A 20,992-nucleotide genomic window follows, 5' to 3' on the forward strand; every position below is an offset into this window, starting at 1 on the left:
TCGTATGTAGGACATGAACATATACAGTGTTTGGTGACTCTCGTATAAGGACATGAACACGCACAGTGTTTGGTGACTCTCGTATGTAGGACATGAACACGCACAGTGTTTGTTTGCTGTCATATGTAGGACAGGAGCACGCACAGTATTTGGTGACTCTCGTATGTAGGACATTAGCACACACAGTGTTTGTTGACTTTCGTATGCAGGACATGAACACATACAGTGTTTGTTGGCTCTCGTATGTAGGACATGAACACGCACAGTGTTTGGTGACTCTCGTATGTAGGACATGAACACGCACAGTGTTTGTTGACTCTCGTATGTAGGAAATGAATACACTCAGTGTTTGTTGGCCCTCGTATGTAGGACATGAGTACACACAGTGTGTGTTTGCCTTCGTATGAAGAACATGAGCACACACAGTGTTTGTTGGCTATCGTATGTAGGACATGAGCACACACAGTGTGTTTTTGGCCTTTGTATGTAGGACATGAGTATACACAGTGATTGTTGGCCCTCGTATAATGTTTATGAGCACACACTGTGTGTGCTGGCCTTTGTATGTAGAATATGAGCACACACAATGTCTTTTGGCATTTGTAGGTAGGACATGAGTACACACAGTGTTTGGTGGTCCTCGTATGTATGACATGAGCACACACTGTGTTTATTTGTACTCGTATGTAGGGCACACAGTGTTGGTTTTTTCCTCATATGTAGGGCACAGAGTGTTTGTTTTCCCTCGTATGCAGGGTACACATTGTTTGTTGGCACTCGTATGTAGGGCACACAGTGTTTGTTTTCCCTTGTATGTAGGGCACACAGTGTTTGTTGTCCCTTGTATGTAGGGCACACAGTGTTTGTTGTCCCTTGTATGTAGGGCACACAGTGTTGGTTTTCCCTCGTATGTAGGGCACACAGTGTTTGTTTTCCCTCGTATGTAGGGCACACAGTGTTTTTTTTTTTCTCTTTATGTAGGGCACACAGTGTTTGTTGTCCCTTGTATGTAGCGCACACAGTGTTTGTTGGCACTCGTATGTAGAGCACACAGTGTTTGTTGTCCCTTGTATGTAGGGCACACAGTGTTTGTTGTCCCTTGTATGTGGGGCACACAGTGTTTGTTTTCCCTCGTATGTAGGGCACACAGTGTTTGTTGGCACTCGCATGTGAGACATTAACACTCATATGTGTGTTTAATGGAATATAATCCCATCTGTCTTGTTCAAATCCAAAACAAATGTGTAGGAAATCATTGCTTTATGTTAAAGCTAAAAAACTGTTATTTTTTAATCTTTGATAGCAATTTACCAATCCTGTAATATTTTGGAGTGGTGTTTTTTGCTATTAATGAAGAAAAGGCTTAAAAGACAATAGTTATCAGAATGTTTGTTTGTTCAATACGCATTGTTACATACGTTTCAAGTTTATTATCATTGCACTTTTAATGTCATAGAACATGTTCAACACTTTTGCTTTTTATACATCAAGTTGTATAAATCCTTTTTATATGAATGCATAATTATATTGTATTTTATATCTTGTTTTAATGCTGCCTTCACATAATATATTACGGGTTAATTGCTTGTAAAATTCAACCAACATGCATATTACAGTACAGCTATATAGAACCACTCAGAGCAAACGAAATCAAACACGAGAAAAAGCAACAGCATCCATGAAGAAGACTTGTTACATGAACTCTATAAATGCCAATGTCCTTCATGCTCTTCATGTGTGCCATGGGTGACCGGTTACTTACCATGTTTAGCACTTTGAGTGCTACAATTAATATAAAAATACATACTAAGTATATATTCTTAAACACGGCGGAATACTTAATTGCACTTTTTAGAAGGTATCTAAAATGGTTTTTTCCTTCTCAATTGACGGAAAGCTATATATTCCAATTATTAAAAAAGGGAGGAAGGAATTAACTCTGCTCAGCACGTGTAACGCCACATAGCAGCATCGCCGCATAAACGAAATCGATCACGTTTATGCGGTGATTTTCAACGCATAAACAGGACTTTCTTATGTGGCAAAAAGGCACACTTTCGCCGCATAAGGAACAACAATTAAAGCACGTACTGGTACAATAGTGGTTGATAAAGTTACATCAAGATCGTAGTTTTTTGTCTCCACTTAACCAAGCTTTGAACTAGACTTTTAGAGACGTAAATTCTGACAAAGATTTAGTGAACCAAACCAATTGATCTTTCTGCGAAAACGTTTGAAATGACGATCAAGCACAACACCGTCATTTTGGACAATCAGAAAATTGAATCGTCGTACATGACGTAACATACATTCTCGCCTTTTTGTCAGACTGACTGGCATGTACCCTTGACAATGTGCACTTTCAACGTCGTTTCAAACTTTTCTAGAAAAAGTCAATTGTTAACGATGGACAAAAACAGAAATCCAACAATCCTCACAGCTCCACATGTGTTCTTTGTGCTCAGATGAGCTAAGAATTATTTCCTTGTCAAAAACCACTGGTAGTTGAGCGATTGTGAAATTTATTCACATCTATGTCATCAGCGTATATCTCTGGTTACCAGGACAACGAAAGGAAATGTTTTTAACATTATATTGTTTCCAAAAAAATCAGTTTTGGGCATTTGAACAAGAGGACTCAGATGACTGTTATAGGGTCACCATGGACGTCTTTCTTTCATTGATTGTGTTTTTATGCACTTATCATTTGTAACCAAGAAAATTTTGGCTCAACTTTAATTACGTTAAATTTGACCAATTTGCCTGCCTACTTTTCCTTTATTTGTCAAAATGACAGTAATATGCTACGCCCTAATCTAAATCATCATCATAATTGACAACATCATAATTAACAACATCATCACCACAATCACAACCACCACCACCATCATCATCCCCACAACCATCATCATCATCATCATCATCATCATCATCATCATCATCATCATCATCATCGTTTTCGTTGAAATATTAGAACTAATTAAGTTAATCCTCTTTATGAGGCAAAAAGGCACAGTTGTGCCTCATATGAGCAATTTCTGCTTTATGCGTTGAGCGTCGCCGCATGAACGTGGTCGCCCTGTTTATGCGTTGAAAATCAACGCATAAACGAAAAAAACACGTTTATGCGGCGATGCTGCTATGCGGCGTTACACAGCACATTAGGGAAAATAGTTATTCGAATTATTAATAACAGACTTCTTGTGCAGAAACCTACTTTGTTTACACTGGATCATCTAATGCAGGATTTCAAACAGATATGGGCACAATTGATAAAATATGTATAAACGAACATACTCTTAACATGTTATTAGGCTCGCTCCACAGAGCGAGCCTTTTTTAGTGATTGCTTTATGAGATTGCACTGGGGACGGAAATGAATGATTTTAGCCTTTCGATTGTAAGTGTATGCACAGAAAAGTGTTGTTGAAAATTTAGAATTATAGAATGATATTATTTTGACTACTGTTGGAGTGATTTCCGTTTATCTTTTTTTTCTTTTACCTAATTGGCAAAAAGTGTAAAGAAATAATGTAATTTGTCTATTTCGAAGCGTATAAACAAGGGCCCTGAGGTCAATAACTCCTTTCAATTCTTGAGCATGCGCAAAGTAATTCTACGCATGCGGTGCGGGGTAATACAGGAATCCAGTGGATTTCGTATAATCATTCAAAACGTGAAATCCATTCATAACTCATTTAATCTAATTAATAAATTATTTCTGTTGTATTTATTTTGGAAAATGCCCCATGAAGGGTATATGTTTAAAATTTTATTGAAATCTGTCAAAATATGAAGAAGTTAGAGCAATTTTTCGATTTTTTTTTCGAAAATAGATAGGAAATCGAGGTGAAGTGAAATCCACTTATAATTCATTTATTTTAATTATTATTTTTACTTTTTTGTAAACATTTTGGAAAGTGCCTCATAAAGGGTTTATATTTCAAATTTTATTGAAATTGTTAAAAAAATAAAGAAGTTAGAGCAATTTTTCATAAATAGATCGGAAATCGAGGTGAAATCCAGATTTCGAGAAGTGAAATCCACTCATAAAATTAACTCATCTATTTTAATTAATGTTTTATATATATTGGAAAGTGCCTCATAAAGGGTTTATATTTCAAATTATATCGAAATTGGTCAAAATAGGAAGAAGTAAGAGTAATTTCCACAGGTGCAAATCACTTCTTACTTTTGCAAACCTTAGTATTTGAACTTTCGCTTTTTGTTTTTAAATACTTCCCACAGGTGCAAATCACTTCTTACGGCTATTGAAATTGCAGCTTTTGCAAGTCCGTAGTATTTAAACTTTCGCTTTTTGTTCACAAATACTTCCCACAGGTGCAAATCACCAAATTTTGCACACCTAATTATTTGAACGTTCATTTTTTTTGCTAAGAAATACTCTGCACAAGTGCAAATCCCTCATACTGGCTATTGACTCAACCACTTTTACACAACTTTGTATTTGAAGTTTCGATTTTTGCTTACAAATTCTTTGCACAGGAGCTAATCACTCTTTAATTAATGACTATTGACACACCAACTTTTGCTCATTTTAGTATTTTAACTTTCGAACATGTTGAACAAACTTTGAACAGGTGCATTTTAATCTATTTTATCAACCATTGACACAACAACTTTTGCACTCCTCATATTTAAACTTTCTGCATTTTGACACCAATATTAACACGATGTGCACATTAATACACAGATTGCTTTTAAATACATGTATGCTATTTAAAGGACATTATTTTAACTTTGTATGTGTGAATTTAAACACAATCAGTAAATATGTAGCTAACTATGTACAATTATGTTTAATTTCTTTTTGTAAAAAATGCAGTATCATTATAAAGATCATTTGAAATGTTAATTTGATATACATGCTATTGTTGCTGATTTCTTAATATTGATCACCAGTAAAATTTTGCCAAATTGTTGTCTAGTCTTGACAGTTAAAGGCAGCAGTTCAATTTACATGCTTTTGTTAACAGATTTTCAGTATTGATCTCCAACAGTAATTTGGCCAAACTGTTGTATAATCTCTGACCGTTGAAGGCTGTAGTTTGATTAACATGCTTTTGTTAACTACACTTCATTATTGATCTCCCACAGTAATTTGGCCACACTTATACTTGTATAATGTTTGACGGTTGAAGGCCGCAAATTGATTTACATGCTGTTGTTAACTACTTTTCAGTATTTATCTCCAACAGTTATTTGGCAAAACTGTTGTATAATGTCTGACCCTTGAAGGCCGCAGTTTGATTAACATGCTATTGTTAACTACTCTTCAGTATTTATCTCCCACAGTTATTTGGCAAAACTGTTGTATAATGTCTGACCCTTGAAGGCCGCAGTTTGATTTACATGCTATTGTTAACTACTCTTCAGTATTTATCTCCCACAGTTATTTGGCAAAACTGTTGTATAATGTCTGACCCTTGAAGGTCGCAGTTTGATTTACATGCTATTGTTAACTACTCTTCAGTATTTATCTCCCACAGTTATTTGGCAAAACTGCTGTATAATGTCTGACCCTTGAAGGCCGCAGTTTGATTAACATGCTATTGTTAACTACGCTTCAGTATTTATCTCCCACAGTTATTTGGCCAAACTGTTGTATAATGTCTGACCCTTGAAGGCCGCAGTTTGATTAACATGCTATTGTTAACTACGCTTCAGAATTTATCTCCCACAGTTATTTGGCAAAACTGTTGTATAATGTCTGACCCTTGAAGGCCGCAGTTTGATTAACATGCTATTGTTAACTACTCTTCAGTATTTATCTCCCACAGTTATTTGGCAAAACTGCTGTATAATGTCTGACCCTTGAAGGCCGCAGTTTGATTTACATTCTATTGTTAACTACGTTTCAGTATTGATCTTTTACAGTAATTTGGCCAAACTGTTGTATAATGTCTGACCCTTGAAGGCCGCAGTTTGATTTACATGCTGTTGTTAACTACGTTTCAGTATTGATCTCTTACAGTAATTTGGCCAAACTGTTGTATAATGTCTGACCCTTGAAGGCCGCAGTTTGATTTACATGCTGTTGTTAACTGCTTTTCAGTATTGATCTCCAACGGGACTTTGGCCAAACTGTTGTATAATCTCTGACGATTGAAGGCCGCAGTTTGATTTACATGCTATTAATTCCTGTTTCTTAATACTGCAGAAGCAATTTTACCCGTTTAAGGTCAAATTACCGGACAAACACACACATTTATGTACTATTATAATAATTATGTTTTCCCCTGTGAGATATCTGTTTTACTGTAATAGCTGTTGCATGTTTCTTCGTGTTCTTCGAATATGATCATTTCACACATTTATTTTCTTACATGTCCTTTTTAAACATTTTTTTTAGTTTTCACTATCTATTTGCCAATGTATAGAACTGTGTATAAAGTTGCTTTTTTGTTCTCTTAATGAATGCTCATAATGTCACTCTTTTGTATACCAACCTTTCCGTTGAATTTTTGTTACACAATGATAACATTCATTTGCGGAAACAACTAAATTTATTCCATTTATAAGACTTTTCAATAATCCTTTCCTATTGCTTTAAAAATTCTGACATGATCATTCCCATTCGTTATCATCGAACTGCTAGAGTAAAATGTAATTACCTTGCACATTTGCAACAAATGTTCATTTCATAAAACTGTTACTACACATTGTTCTGCTTCTTTACCCTTTGAAAGCATTCATTTGTATGTTAATGTTATTCACATTCAAAAAATTACCAACATTTGTTTTGCATTTCTTTTTAAAATTTTGAAATCATCTATTTGTATGTTGTTGTTAAAATTCTTCATCTGCCAATCCTGCCTTTTGTATTGGACTCTTCTAAAGAATGCTTCACTGTGTTGTGCTTTGTTGTATATAAGTATGTATATATGTTAATATCCATTTATCCCATTTCAAACTATTCATTTGAAGGGACTGTACAAAAGGTGTTTTTTTGGTAACAAATCGCAGGACAATTATTTAACAGAAGGTTTTACGCTTTGATATCATAATTGTAAAAAAGGTACCACAATGTAAAAAAAAAATGTGTCGGTGACCGGGTTCGAACCCGCGTCGCCAAAATTGCAGTCAAGCGTCGTACACACTGAGCTAAAGCGGCTTATTCTGATCTGATGCCATAATTAAGCTATATACCTAACTCGGTAATAACACGTGCTAACACCGACTAGCCAATCACGCTTATTTAATGGAAAATACGAAATAACTGCTAAACTTTAATAAATTGTAAACTATGTGGTACCTCAGTTAGTAAGTTTTAATGCATTGTACACATTAATACAAAGTTTATGACAGTTTTCGACAATTTTCTTTTTTCCGCAATTTTATCATACGGAGTCCACGCTACAAAGCAGAGTCATGAGCACACTTGAGGGACAAACGGCAAATCGGAATACGCTGAAAAATAGCTAACCATGCCCAGTGTTATGGAAACGTGAAACATTTCTGCATATTGGGAGGACATACTCACAATTTGATTATTTCAATTTTCAATCACAGATTTTCCTTCGGCACAAAATGTCCCATTTCTTAAGTTAAAAACGGTTTGTTTGAGGGGATTTCGTTTTAAGCATGTTGTCGCTTGATTAGAAAATAATAATGGAGCTGTGATGACATCCATAACGCATATAAGGCCAACACTTGCATTATCAAACAGAGTAGCTTTTAATGAGAAATGGTATTAAATTATTATAGTAAATTTGCGTTTAATCAGACATGAATTTAGAAAGAATAAATCGCTGTTGATATAACGAGTAATTTAATTGATATAAATATATATTTTTGTGCGTAAGGATTTGTTTCACACAGCAACTGTGCTAAATTCATGTTCAGCAATTCTTTGAAGTTTTTTTTGTGTATTACCTACACAGGCGACATCGTTTGGGAGTTTTCTGTGTAGTTCTAAAACAGGCGACATCGTTTGGGAGTTTTCTGTGTAGTTCTAAAACAGGCGACATCGTTTGGGAGTTTTCTATGTAGTTCTAAAACAGGCGACATCGTTTGGGAGTTTTCTGTGTAGTTCTAAAACAGGCGACATCGTTTAGGAGTTTTCTGTGTAGTTCTTAAACAGGCGATATCGTTTGTGAGTTTTCTGTGTAATTCTAAAACAGGCGACATGGTTTGTGAGTTTTCTGTGTAGTTCTTAAACAGGCGACATCGTTTGGGAGTTTTCTGTGTAGTTCTAAAACAGGCGACATTGTTTGGGAGTTTTCTGAGTAGTTCTAAATTAGTCGACATCGTTTGTGAGTTTTCTGTGTAGTTCTAAAACAGGCGACATCGTTTGGGAGTTTTCTGTGTAGTTCTTAACAGGCGACATCGTTTGTGAGTTTTCTGTGTAGTTCTTAAACAGGCGACATCGTTTGTGAGTTTTCTGTGAAATTCTAAAACAGGCGACATTGTTTGGGAGTTTTCTGTATAAGACATAAAATTGGAAATTTCTGTGTAATACCTAAAAAGGCAACATTTTTTGGGAGTTTTCTGTGTAGTTCCAAAACAGTCGACATTGTTTAGAATTTTCTGTGTAATACTTTAACAGGCGACATTTTTTGGGAGTTTTCAGTGTTATACTTTAACATGCGATATTGTTTGGGAGCTATCTGTGCAATATTTTAACAGGCGACATTGTATGGGAGTTTTCAGTTAATACTTTAACAGGCGACATTGTTTGGGAGTTTTCAGTGTAATACTTTAACAGGCGACATTGTATGGGAGTTTTCAGTTAATACTTTAACAGGCGACATTGTATGGGAGTTTTCAGTGTAATACTTTAACAGGCGACATTGTATGGGAGTTTTCAGTGTAATACTTTAACAGGCGACATTGTATGGGAGTTTTCAGTGTAATACTTTAACAGGCGACATTGTTTGGGAGTTTTCAGTGTAATACTTTAGCATGCGACATTGTATGGGAGTTTTCAGTGTAATGCATTCACAGAACCGCACAATGTATTACACGTTAACTTGACAGTGTTTTTGTGTAACATATACATACTGATCATACGTACACAACAATTTACATTACAATTATACAATGAAGTGAGAGGCATTTAAGATATATTTTAATTTACAAGTGATGACCTTTGCAAATAATGAAATATAATAGTTTATTTATTGATATGATACTACATTAGTACATTGTTTTGATTATCAGATACCAATCGTATAACAAATGTATCCACTACTTACATAAAACATCTATATAATATTAAGACGTTAAACATGACATTTAAATCATATACATATATATTAACGTGTGTGGAGAAGAGGCGATTCTGGCTGATAAAAATGTATTGTCGGCTCTGAAATTCATTCAACAGCCGAAAGAGAAAACGAACAAAATTACACGGTCGACTAATGTCTGATAGTGTACCCATCTATATATACTTGTATTCACATGTGAGTATTTCAGTAATGCATGCTTAATTACTTGTGTTTGTTAATAGGGCTAATGAGCAGACACCTGACATAGGTGTGGTTGATTGGGTGACCCGATCACTGTTACAACCACATCCATGTACGTTACGGATTTTATTAACCTCAGTCAAATTACAAGTAATTTTATGACAATAAGTTTACTCCTATAATAATTATCTTTTTTCTATTGTTAAGTAAGTACCATAACTAGTTAACTTCTAAATGAAATCATATTATTGTTTTATTTTCACCAAATACATGTTCATGATCATGACATGATATAGTGCATTTCATGATGTCTGTGCATCATGCGTCTCATGATTTATTTCTATTATTGTACATACTTAATATGATCGTTGAAATGTTTAACATTTAAATTATCCTCGGTTGGAAATAAAGAGTATACAACATGTAACATATGTTATATATTCACAAATACTATAAACCGTAGCTTAAATGCTCCCGATATGTTTGCTTAACATCAAAAAATCAGATTTGTTTTGTGTATTAAGCAGCTGTACAAGCTTAGACATTCTAGGTGAAACTGTGTATTCATTTTAGTAATGTTTTTAACTTAACATAATGGTGTACACTTGAACATAACATGGAATTCGTCATGAATTCGTCCTCCATTTCATTTGAATCAAACACTTGACAATGTCATATACAGTTCCACTCGACTCTCTCATATTTACCATATTTCTGTATTTTCAAATTATGAGATCATATACGTAATTTAGCTACAGTACTAACATATTTTGACAAATATGATCAAAATAAGATTGAAATTCAAATGAAATTTTCAGTGCCCTATAAAACAGTTAAAACACCATTCTTTTTTTAGTATATAAATATTTCTCTGTAATAAGTCGTCGTTTAAAAATATAAATAAAGTGGTTTTCTTTTATCTGTGAAGCAAAACACCATACATAATAAAAGCATATCGGTTAACGAGAGTAATTAATATAATGTTGAAATGACTTGTTTCACTTAAGGAATGAATTGCGGGGTTGATGTCACTATTGGGGTATGAACGCAATTGGGCTGGTCAAAGTGTGTGGAGTCCGAAGGAACACTTGAAACACTTATAGCGACAATACATTTAAAATATAATAAATCAACACTTTTTAAAATGTTGATTTATATTTTACGGGACCTGCTGACACAATACAAACAATAACAAGATCAATAGTTTTCATGTATATTGTTATGCGATGAATCGTGATCCGAACATATCCGAAGATGTTGCGTTCATCGATTGATAAACGCAATTGCCGAAAGGCAGTTCATTTAAGGAATGGAAGTTGAGGTGTAAATATAGTCGTTGTAAAAAAATAAGTATAAACTAAAACCATGTCTTGTTAGGAGGTTCTTAACTTTGCTGAACAATGTAAAATTCTAACATAGCATCTTGTGGAACCAAATTAACAACTATATTTATCAAATTTCTCCAGTTTCACGTACTCCAGCCGTATAATGGACCAAATAAAACTTTTTGGGTATCGTAGTTGATACTGTCTTAGCTGTCTTAGCTCTTATTTGAAAATGTCAACCCATTTCAAATATGTCATGATTTTTTGACCGTGCGCCAAGTCTAGTTTCGACTACCCAAAGCGATTAGACGAAATACTGAAATGGAAGATTGTCGGACATGAATAATTAATCTTACTGGTTTGCTGTTTGTATTGCTGCGAGTTTTTTTTATCGTAAGTCAATATGTTATTATTTTACATTTGAACTCATTCGTATTTATGATTGTGTTGATAGATTATGCGAATTTAAACATGTCTTTGAGTTCAAATTATGAAAAAAGAAATTATGTCCCCTTTTAGGTGAAGATTTTAATCAAACATCATTATCTTTAGGATTAATTTGTATTGCGTTGCTTTGAGTTTTGATATTTTTTTAAAAATATTTATTTAATCTAAGAAGAACAAATGTAGCCTTGGAAATGAACGGTTTAGTTCGCACCAAAAGTTTCACTTTTGACTTGTTGGAAAACGCAAGTCTGTGAGGAGGCACTGAGGAGAACTCGTCTATACTCATTTCCTTTCAATTAAGTCTGTGATTTGTTTAATAGTGTGGTGTCAGACAACTTCATGTCATGATGGCCACTTCTGTGCTGTACCAACGTCTTCTTACAGGAATGTCTCGTATAACCGACGCGTGCTGTGGAAATATGAAGAGTTCTGTCATATTAACATATACGCACGAAAACTAGTGACAACAAAGCACGACACCGATTTGTGTTAAATAATTATAATTTCGAAGAGAAACTGTTTCGGATCAACATTCTTTCAATTAATATCTGTATTTGTTTCTGCTGTTGATACATTATTTACATATCTACATAGATGTTCCTTAAAAATGCATTGATAAATTAAACATGCAAAAATGTCAGAGTCAGTGCAGTTATAAGAATAAAATAAATTGAAAATCCCTGAATGCTGATGTTCCGCTACTCACTAGGATAGTCTCAGCCAATATATTACATTAGGGAGGAAAGTGGACGTGGTGTATAAAATGTCTTCTGTAATTTTTGTAAGGAGTGTATTTGTGCTTAGCGATGTCCTTGTCGTGTCTGACAACGCAATATTGGACAAATCATGATCGAGATGGACAGGAAATGAATCGGAATGATTCAGCTTAACCACACGGAGAGGTCTTAACATGCACTATTAAAGCTTCCAGTCGCCTCACATTTCGTGTTCAATAAGGCCAACCATTAAACGCCATCGATATACATAAGTAGAGGCTACAGTGTTGGTATTGGACATGAAACATTTATCTGCAATGTCAAAGATAACTTATTTCTTTCATGCTTTACGATGAAATATGGGGTTTTAACAGTGAAATAACAACAGTGAAAATATCAATTTGATATTTTCACTGCAAAATAAGGAGTGAAAATATCAATTTTCAGAACTACTTTTAAAATCCTTTGTTGTTACATGTACTTGCCTAAGTCAAAACAGAACACTGGACTTCAGTAAATTATGTCAAAAAAGGTTAAAAAAATAAAGTAATATTTTATAAATTTAAATAAATATATAATTGGAAATTAACAACTTACCATTTATTACCGGTTATCCCGTTTATCAAACATATTACTGATCTTTGAAGCTGAATGTTCGAACATTTGCTTTCATTCCAAACAAATTACAGACAAAAACAACTGTTCGAACATAAATAAAATTTTATAGCATCGATCAAATGTATTTTGAACTGTTAACCGTTGTAGTACGTAAAATGAGCTGGAGAATTCACACAACAATTTACAGATAGATCCGATATTTTTTACCCCACCCACATCTCAAAATGTGTCAACAAACTAGCGTGGCATTTACTCTTCTGGAAAACAAACATTTTAAAGCGAAACAGACTGGTCTCTGACAGTAAGATGACTGTATATTAACTTACAATAAAAACACGCGTATATGCAGTCTTAAACTAAGAAGAATGGTTAAAATCCAATGAGTATCCACATTTGTTTTGCTAACACATTTGACCTTCCAAATTTTCATTCTATAAATAGCGGCGTAGTAATTTGGTTAAAATAAAAAGTGTTTTCATTATTTTTTGGAACATTTGTGCACTAATAATACTTCATTTTTTACTGTTCATAAAGCTTTGCAATAACAAACGAGCGAATATTAAGCTATAAGAATGAATAGCAGAGAACTATTTCTCAGCAAACCGAAAGTAAAAAAGTTGACAGCTATAATTATGCATGAGGGGCGCCCACGGGTAGCGGCGTAAAGCCCACCCTTTTCAAAAAAGGGGGTAATTCAGAAATAAATAAAAAACAAATAAAACTCCGAAAATAAGCATAAAAGAAACAGAAAATTTGTTTATTTCAGTGTAAGATCGTATTTAATTTCACTCGTGATCATAAAAAAACTACATTTTCACTCGTGGCTTCGCCACTCGTGAAAATATGTTTTTCTATGACACTCGTGAAATAAAATACGATCTTACACTGAAATAAACAAATATCCTCTATTTCTTTCATGCTTTTCAGTGAAATATGGAGTTTTAGCAGTGAGATAACAGCAGTAAAAATATCAATTTGATAAATATTTGAAATTTAAAAAAAATGTTACATAAGTTTAAATAAAGATATATCTGGACATAAACAACTTAACGTTTATTTGAAACATGGTAATTCCGGTTTTCAAACGTTTTCTTGATATTTGAAGCTGAATGTTCGAAAATTACTTTCATACCAAACAAATTACAGACGAAAACAATTGCTCGAACATAAATATAATGTTATATCAAATGTATTTTGAACTGTTTGTCGTTGTAAAACATAATATGTACTTCCCGGAAATTTCACAGATTATCTGATTTTTTTACCTCATCCACGCCTCAAAATGTGTAAACAACCTAGCGTGATCTTCACTCTTTAGCAGTAAAACGACCTGTCTTCGCTACTCGTGAAAGTATGTTTTGCTATGACACTCGTGAAATAAAATACGATCTTACACTGAAATAAACAAATATCCTCTATATCTAACATAAGTAAATAAACGTTTGTTTTGAATGAAGTTCAATGCGATCAGAGTAAGACGTTTGTCATTCACTAGGAGGCAACGTGACCATTCAATTATCACGGTGTTTCAAACTGTAAATGCAAAATGAAAGTTAGCATAATAAAGTTGTCACAATAAACACCAGGTTAAGAAGGTACAGTTATTACCACCATCACCCGTATAAACATCATGTTAACAATGAACAGTTGTCACAATAAACACCAAATTAACAAGGTACAGTTTCAGCAACACGCGTATTAACATTAGGTTAACAAGGCACATGTGTCACCAACACGCGTATAAACATTAGGTTAACAATGAACAGTTGTCACAATAAAACCAAATTAACAAGGTACAGTTTCAGCAACACGCGTATTAACATTAGGCTAACAAGACACATGTGTCACCAACACGCGTATAAACATTAGGTTAACAAGGCACATGTGTCACCAACACGCGTATAAACATTAGGTTAACAAGACACATGTGTCACCAACACGCGTATTAACATTAGGTTAACAAGGCACAGGTGTCACCAACACGCGTATTAACATTAGGTTAACAAGGCACATGTGTCACCAACACGCGTATAAACATTAGGTTAACAAGACACATGTGTCACCAACACGAGTATAAACATTAGGTTAACAAGACACATGTGTCACCAACACGCGTATTAACATTAGGTTAACAAGGCACATGTGTCACCAACACGCGTATAAACATCAGGTAAGCAAGGCACAGGTGTCATCAACACGCGTATAAAGATCAGGTTAACAAAGTATAATTGTCACCAACACGCGTATTAACATCAGGTAAACAAGGCACATGTGTCATCAACACGCGTAGAAACATCAGATTAACAAAGTTTAAATGCCACCAACACACGAATAAACATCAGGTTAACAAGGCACATGTGTCACCAACACGCGTATAAAAATTAGGTTAACAAGACACATGTGTCACCAACACGCGTATTAACATTAGATTAACAAGACACATGTGTCACCAACACGAGTATAAACATTAGGTTAACAAGGCACAGGTGTCACCAACACGCGTATAAGCATTAGGTTAACAAGGCACAGGTGTCACCAACACGAGTATAAACATTAGGTTAACAAGGCATAGGTGTCATCAACACGCGTATAAACATTAGGTTAACAAGGCACAGGTGTCATCAACACGCGTATAAACATTAGGTTAACAAGGCACAGGTGTCATCAACACGAGTATAAACATTAGGTTAAAAAGGCACAGGTGTCATCAACACGCGTATAAACATTAGGTTAACAAGGCACAGGTGTCATCAACACGAGTATAAACATTAGGTTAACAAGGCACAGGTGTCACCAACACGCGTATAAACATTAGGTTAACAAGGCACAGGTGTCACCAACACGAGTATAAACATTAGGTTAACAAAACACAGGTGTCATCAACACGCGTATAAACATTAGATTAACAAGACACATGTGTCACCAACACGCGTATAAACATTAGATTAACAAGACACATGTGTCACCAACACGCGAATAAACATCAGGTTAACAAGGCACAGGTGTCACCAACACGCGTATAAGCATTAGGTTAACAAGGCACATGTGTCACCAACACGCGTATTAACATTAGATTAACAAGACACATGTGTCACCAACACGCGTATAAACATTAGGTTAACAAGCCACAGGTGTCATCAACACGCGTATAAACATTAGGTTAACAAGGCACAGGTGTCACCAACACGCGTATAAAGATTAGGTTAACAAGGCACATGTGTCACCAACACGCGTATAAACATTAGATTAACAAGACACAGGTGTCACCAACACGCGTATAAACATTAGATTAACAAGACACAGGTGTCACCAACACGCGTATAAACATTAGATTAACAAGACACAGGTGTCACCAACACGCGTATAAACATTAGATTAACAAAGTATAAATGTCACCAACACGCGTATAAACATCAGGTTAACAAGGCATAGGTGTCACCAACACGCGTATAAACATTAGGTTAACAAGACACATGTGTAACCAACACGCGTATAAACATTAGATTAACAAGGCACATGTGTAACCAACACGCGTATAAACATCAGGTTAACAAGACACAGGTGTCACCAACACGCGTATAAACATTAGATTAACAAGGCACATGTGTCACCAACACGCGTATAAACATTAGGTTAACAAGACACATGTGTCACCAACACGCGTATAAACATCAGATTAACAAAGTATAAATGTCACCAACACGCGTATAAACATTAGATTAGCAAGGCATAGGTGTCACCAACACGCGTATAAACATTAGGTTAACAAGGCACAGGTGTCATCAACACGCGTATAAACATTAGGTTAACAAGGCATAGGTGTCACCAACACGCGTATAAACATTAGGTTAACAAGACACATGTGTCACCAACACGCGTATAAACATCAGATTAACAAAGTATAAATGTCACCAACACGCGTATAAACATTAGATTAGCAAGGCATAGGTGTCACCAACACACGTATAAACATTAGGTTAACAAGGCACAGGTGTCATCAACACGCGTATAAACATTAGGTTAACAAGGCATAGGTGTCACCAACACGCGTATAAAAATTAGGTTAACAAGACACAGGTGTCACCAACACGCGTATAAACATTAGGTTAACAAGGCATAGGTGTCACCAACACGCGTATAAACATTAGGTTAACAAGGCATAGGTGTCATCAACACGCGTATAAACATTAGGTTAACATGGCACAGGTGTCACCAACACGCGTATAAACATTAGGTTAACAAGGCATAGGTGTCACCAACACGCGTATAAAGATTAGGTTAACAAGGCACAGGTGTCACCAACACGCGTATTAACATTAGGTTAACAAGGCATAGGTGTCACCAACACGCGTAAAAACATCAGGTTAACAAAGTTTAATGGTCACCAACACGCGAATAAACATCAGGTTAACAAGGCACATGTGTCACCAACACGCGTATAAAAATTAGGTTAACAAGGCACAGGTGTCATCAACACGAGTATAAAGATTAGGTTAACAAGACACATGTGTCACCAACACGCGTATAAACATTAGGTTAGCAAAGTATAATTGTCACCAACACGCGTATAAACATCAGGTGAACAAGGCACATGTGTCATCAACACGCGTATAAACATCAGATTAACAAAGTAAAAATGTCACCAAACCGGAATACAAACTCCACCAAGAGACAGTTAGAACCGGAATACAAACCTCCCCAAGAGACAGTTAGAACCGGAATACAAACTCCACCAAGAGACAGTCAGAACCGGAATACAAACCCCTCCAAGAGACAGTCAAAACCGGAATACAAACCCCGCCAAGAGACAGTCAGAACCGGAATACAAACCCCGCCAAGAGACAGTCAGAACCGGAATACAAACCCCGCCAAGAGACAGTCATAACCGGAAAACCCCCGCCAAGAGACAGTTAGAACCGGGATACAAACACCGCCAAGAGACAGTCAAAACCGGAATACAAACCCCGCCAAGAGACAGTCAGAACCGGAGTACAAACCCCGCCAAGAGACAGTCATAACCGGAAATACCCCGCCAAGAGACAGTTAGAACCGGGATACAAACACCGCCAAGAGACAGTCTGAACCAGAATACAAACCCCTCCAAGAGACAGTCAGAACCGGAATACAAACCCCGCCAAGAGACAGTCAGAACCTGGATACAAACCTCGCCAAGAGACAGTTAGAACCAGAATACAAACTCCACCAAGAGACAGTTAGAACCGGAATACAAACTCCACCAAGAGACATTCTGAACAGGAAAACAAACCCCGCCAAGAGACAGTCAGAACCGGAATACAAACCCCGCCAAGAGACAGTCAGAACCTGGATACAAACCCCGCCAAGAGACAGTCAGAACCGGAATACAAACCCCTCCAAGAGACAGTCAGAACCGGAATACAAACCCCGCCAAGAGACAGTCAGAACCGGAGTACAAACCCCGCCAAGAGACAGTCATAAACGGAAAAACTCCGCCAAGAGACAGTTAGAACCGGGATACAAACACCGCCAAGAGACAGTCTGAACCAGAATACAAACTCCTCCAAGAGACAGTCAGAACCGGAATACAAACCCAGCCAAGAGACAGTTAGAACCGGAATACAAACCTCGCCAAGAGACAGTTAGAACCGGAATACAAACTCCACCAAGAGACAGTTAGAACCGGAATACAAACCTCCCCAAGAGACAGTTAGAACCGGAATACAAACTCCACCAAGAGACAGTCAGAACCGGAATACAAACCCCGCCAAGAGACAGTCAGAACCTGGATACAAACCCAGCCAAGAGACAGTTAAAACCGGAATACAAACCTCGCCAAGAGACAGTTAGAACCGGAATACAAACTCCACCAAGAGACAGTTAGAACCGGAATACAAACCCCGCCAAGAGACAGTTAGAACCGGAATACAAACCCCGCCAGGAGACAGTTAGAACCGGAAAACAAACCCCGCCAAGGAGCGAAGACACATTACGAAAAAATCTGATTATGTCTATTTGTTAAAACGCACTGTAGCACATTGCGATTTGCCTCGGTTATGTCTGTAAACGGATTTGTGTTCACGTCTTTGAAGGGTTTTAAATTGAACCGAACGATATGCATTTGCAACATAGTATTGCATTTCAGATTTAGTGAGCGTAGTTCAATTTGATTACTGTCACGGGGCTTTATACGATGTTTATCTTCCCACAGTCCAGTCCTATTTCCAATTATTGTAACTGCTGGGATTGAATATCGCTTCAAAATGACACAAGTTCAAAGCATTATCAGATAATATCCAAGTGTTTTAGGTCTACATCCAGCCATAATGTTTATTAAAGTCATCATTTGAATTCCCATGAAGTAGCCAGTTTAAATTCGTCCAGCATTACATGCAATTAAAATAAAAGAAAAATGTTTATTTGAAAGAGCTAATTTAAAAGAAAAATCGTATGTGGTAAAATGTTGCCCAAAAGGCAATCATTCCTGGAATACAATGGATTATGCCATCAATATATAAAAGTGATCTGTCCGATACCGAGGCTCCGCCTAAAGCCAATGGAAAAACAGAGACCTTTTTAAGTATTCTGTCATCCCTACTATCTGTACTGCAGTACACTTAGATATACAGCCTAAATTGGCGTTATATGAAACCGGTGTTATTTCAAACGACAGCAATATACTGAAAATACTGAAAATAACGCGCATTGATGGAATAAGTTAATTTTCAGGTGTTACTGCAATATAAACACATTGCACGTTTGTGAACAATGAAAATGAAAGATTTGAAATGTCTAAACCCATTTTAACCACGTGTATTTATTTTCTCGTTTCAGACATATCGTTTACCGAGTTTATACAGTCACTGATGTACGCTGCACGGCGATATGGCAAACTCTCTCCACTCAAGCAAGACTTACTTCAAATGGTGATAGAATATAAAGACTGTGTAAAAGCCTGTGAGCACCAACATAGCAAACGCAGTGGCAATAGTAATGGAATTACAGCAATCAATAGAATATGTAAGTTCCTCTTCACAAAAAAGAAATATAATGTGATATGTTTTACAATTGCAAACTTAGAATACACAACTAGTTAAGCTCAGTGTGGAATGTTTGAGGCACAAGCAGTTGTCATTCTGTTTTGAGCAGAAAGATATTATACAAAAGGAGAAAAAATAGTTCAGTCCATAAATATTAGATTAAATATCTAACAGTATGAAAAAATGCATATTTAATATTAATAATGCTGTATGTCATAGTGGTTCAATAAATACTAACCAAAGAAAGACAGGTCGATTTCGCAGGCTTTTCTTAATAAAACGTGAGTACTTTGTGATTCTCGAAATTAATACCTGTGAAATACTGCTAGTCAACTGCTCTCAATAATAACCATGATTCATAATTCATAGTTTTAATAAAGGTCATACTGTTGTGCGCGCGCAGATATACTTAAACACGTTAGAACAGTTCTTGTATAGTGTATGTGTCAGCCTACATGGCCGTGACAGGCTACCGTTCAGTGTATGTGTCAGCCTACATGGCAGTGACAGGCTACCGTTCAGTGTATGTGTCAGCCTACATGGCAGTGACAGGTTTCCGTTCAGTGAATGTGTCAGCCTACATGGCCGTGACAGGTTTCCGTTCAGTGTATGTGTCAGCCTACATGGCCGTGACAGGCTACCGTTCAGTGTATGTGTCAGCCTACATGGCCGTGACAGGCTACCGTTCAGTGTATGTGTCAGCCTACATGGCCGTGACAGGCTACCGTTCAGTGTATGTGTCAGCCTACATGGCCGTGACAGGCTACCGTTCAGTGTATGTGTCAGCCTACATGGCCGTGACAGGTTTCCGTTCAGTGTATGTGTCAGCCTACATGGCCGTGACAGGCTACCGTTCAGTGTGTGTGTCAGCCTACATGGCCGTGACAGGCTTCCGTTCAGTGTATGTGTCAGCCTACATGGCCGTGACAGGTTTCCGTTCAGTGTATGTGTCAGCCTACATGGCCGTGACAGGCTACCGTTCAGTGTATGTGTCAGCCTACATGGCCGTGACAGGCTACCGTTCAGTGTATGTGTCAGCCTACATGGCCGTGCAGGCTACCGTTCAGTGTATGTGTCAGCCTACATGGCCGTGACAGGCTACCGTTCAGTGTATGTGTCAGCCTACATGGCCGTGACAGGCTACCGTTCAGTGTATGTGTCAGCCTACATGGCCGTGACAGGCTACCGTTCAGTGTATGTGTCAGCCTACATGGCCGTGACAGGCTACCGTTCAGTGTATGTGTCAGCCTACATGGCCGTGACAGGCTACCGTTCAGTGTATGTGTCAGCCTACATGGCCGTGACAGGCTACCGTTCAGTGTATGTGTCAGCCTACATGGCCGTGACAGGCTGCCGTTCAGTGTATGTGTCAGCCTACATGGCCGTGACAGGCTGCCGTTCAGTGTATGTGTCAGCCTACATGGCCGTGACAGGCT

At 36.8% G+C, this 20,992-nt stretch overlaps 1 protein-coding gene across 2 annotated transcripts in view; it reads left to right on the top strand.

Annotated features, from left to right (window-relative positions):
• LOC128233430 (uncharacterized) overlaps window positions 1-20,992 on the top strand; it is a 64,645-nt gene that overhangs the window by 35,990 nt on the left and 7,663 nt on the right. For both annotated transcript variants that reach the window (XM_052947103.1, XM_052947104.1), the window contains exon 3: window positions 19,351-19,536. In XM_052947103.1, the coding sequence (XP_052803063.1) occupies window positions 19,351-19,536 (186 nt within the window). The remainder of the gene's footprint in view (window positions 1-19,350; window positions 19,537-20,992) is intronic.

Source organism: Mya arenaria, chromosome 5 (assembly GCF_026914265.1).
Source record: "Mya arenaria isolate MELC-2E11 chromosome 5, ASM2691426v1".
Lineage (NCBI taxonomy): Eukaryota > Metazoa > Mollusca > Bivalvia > Myida > Myidae > Mya > Mya arenaria.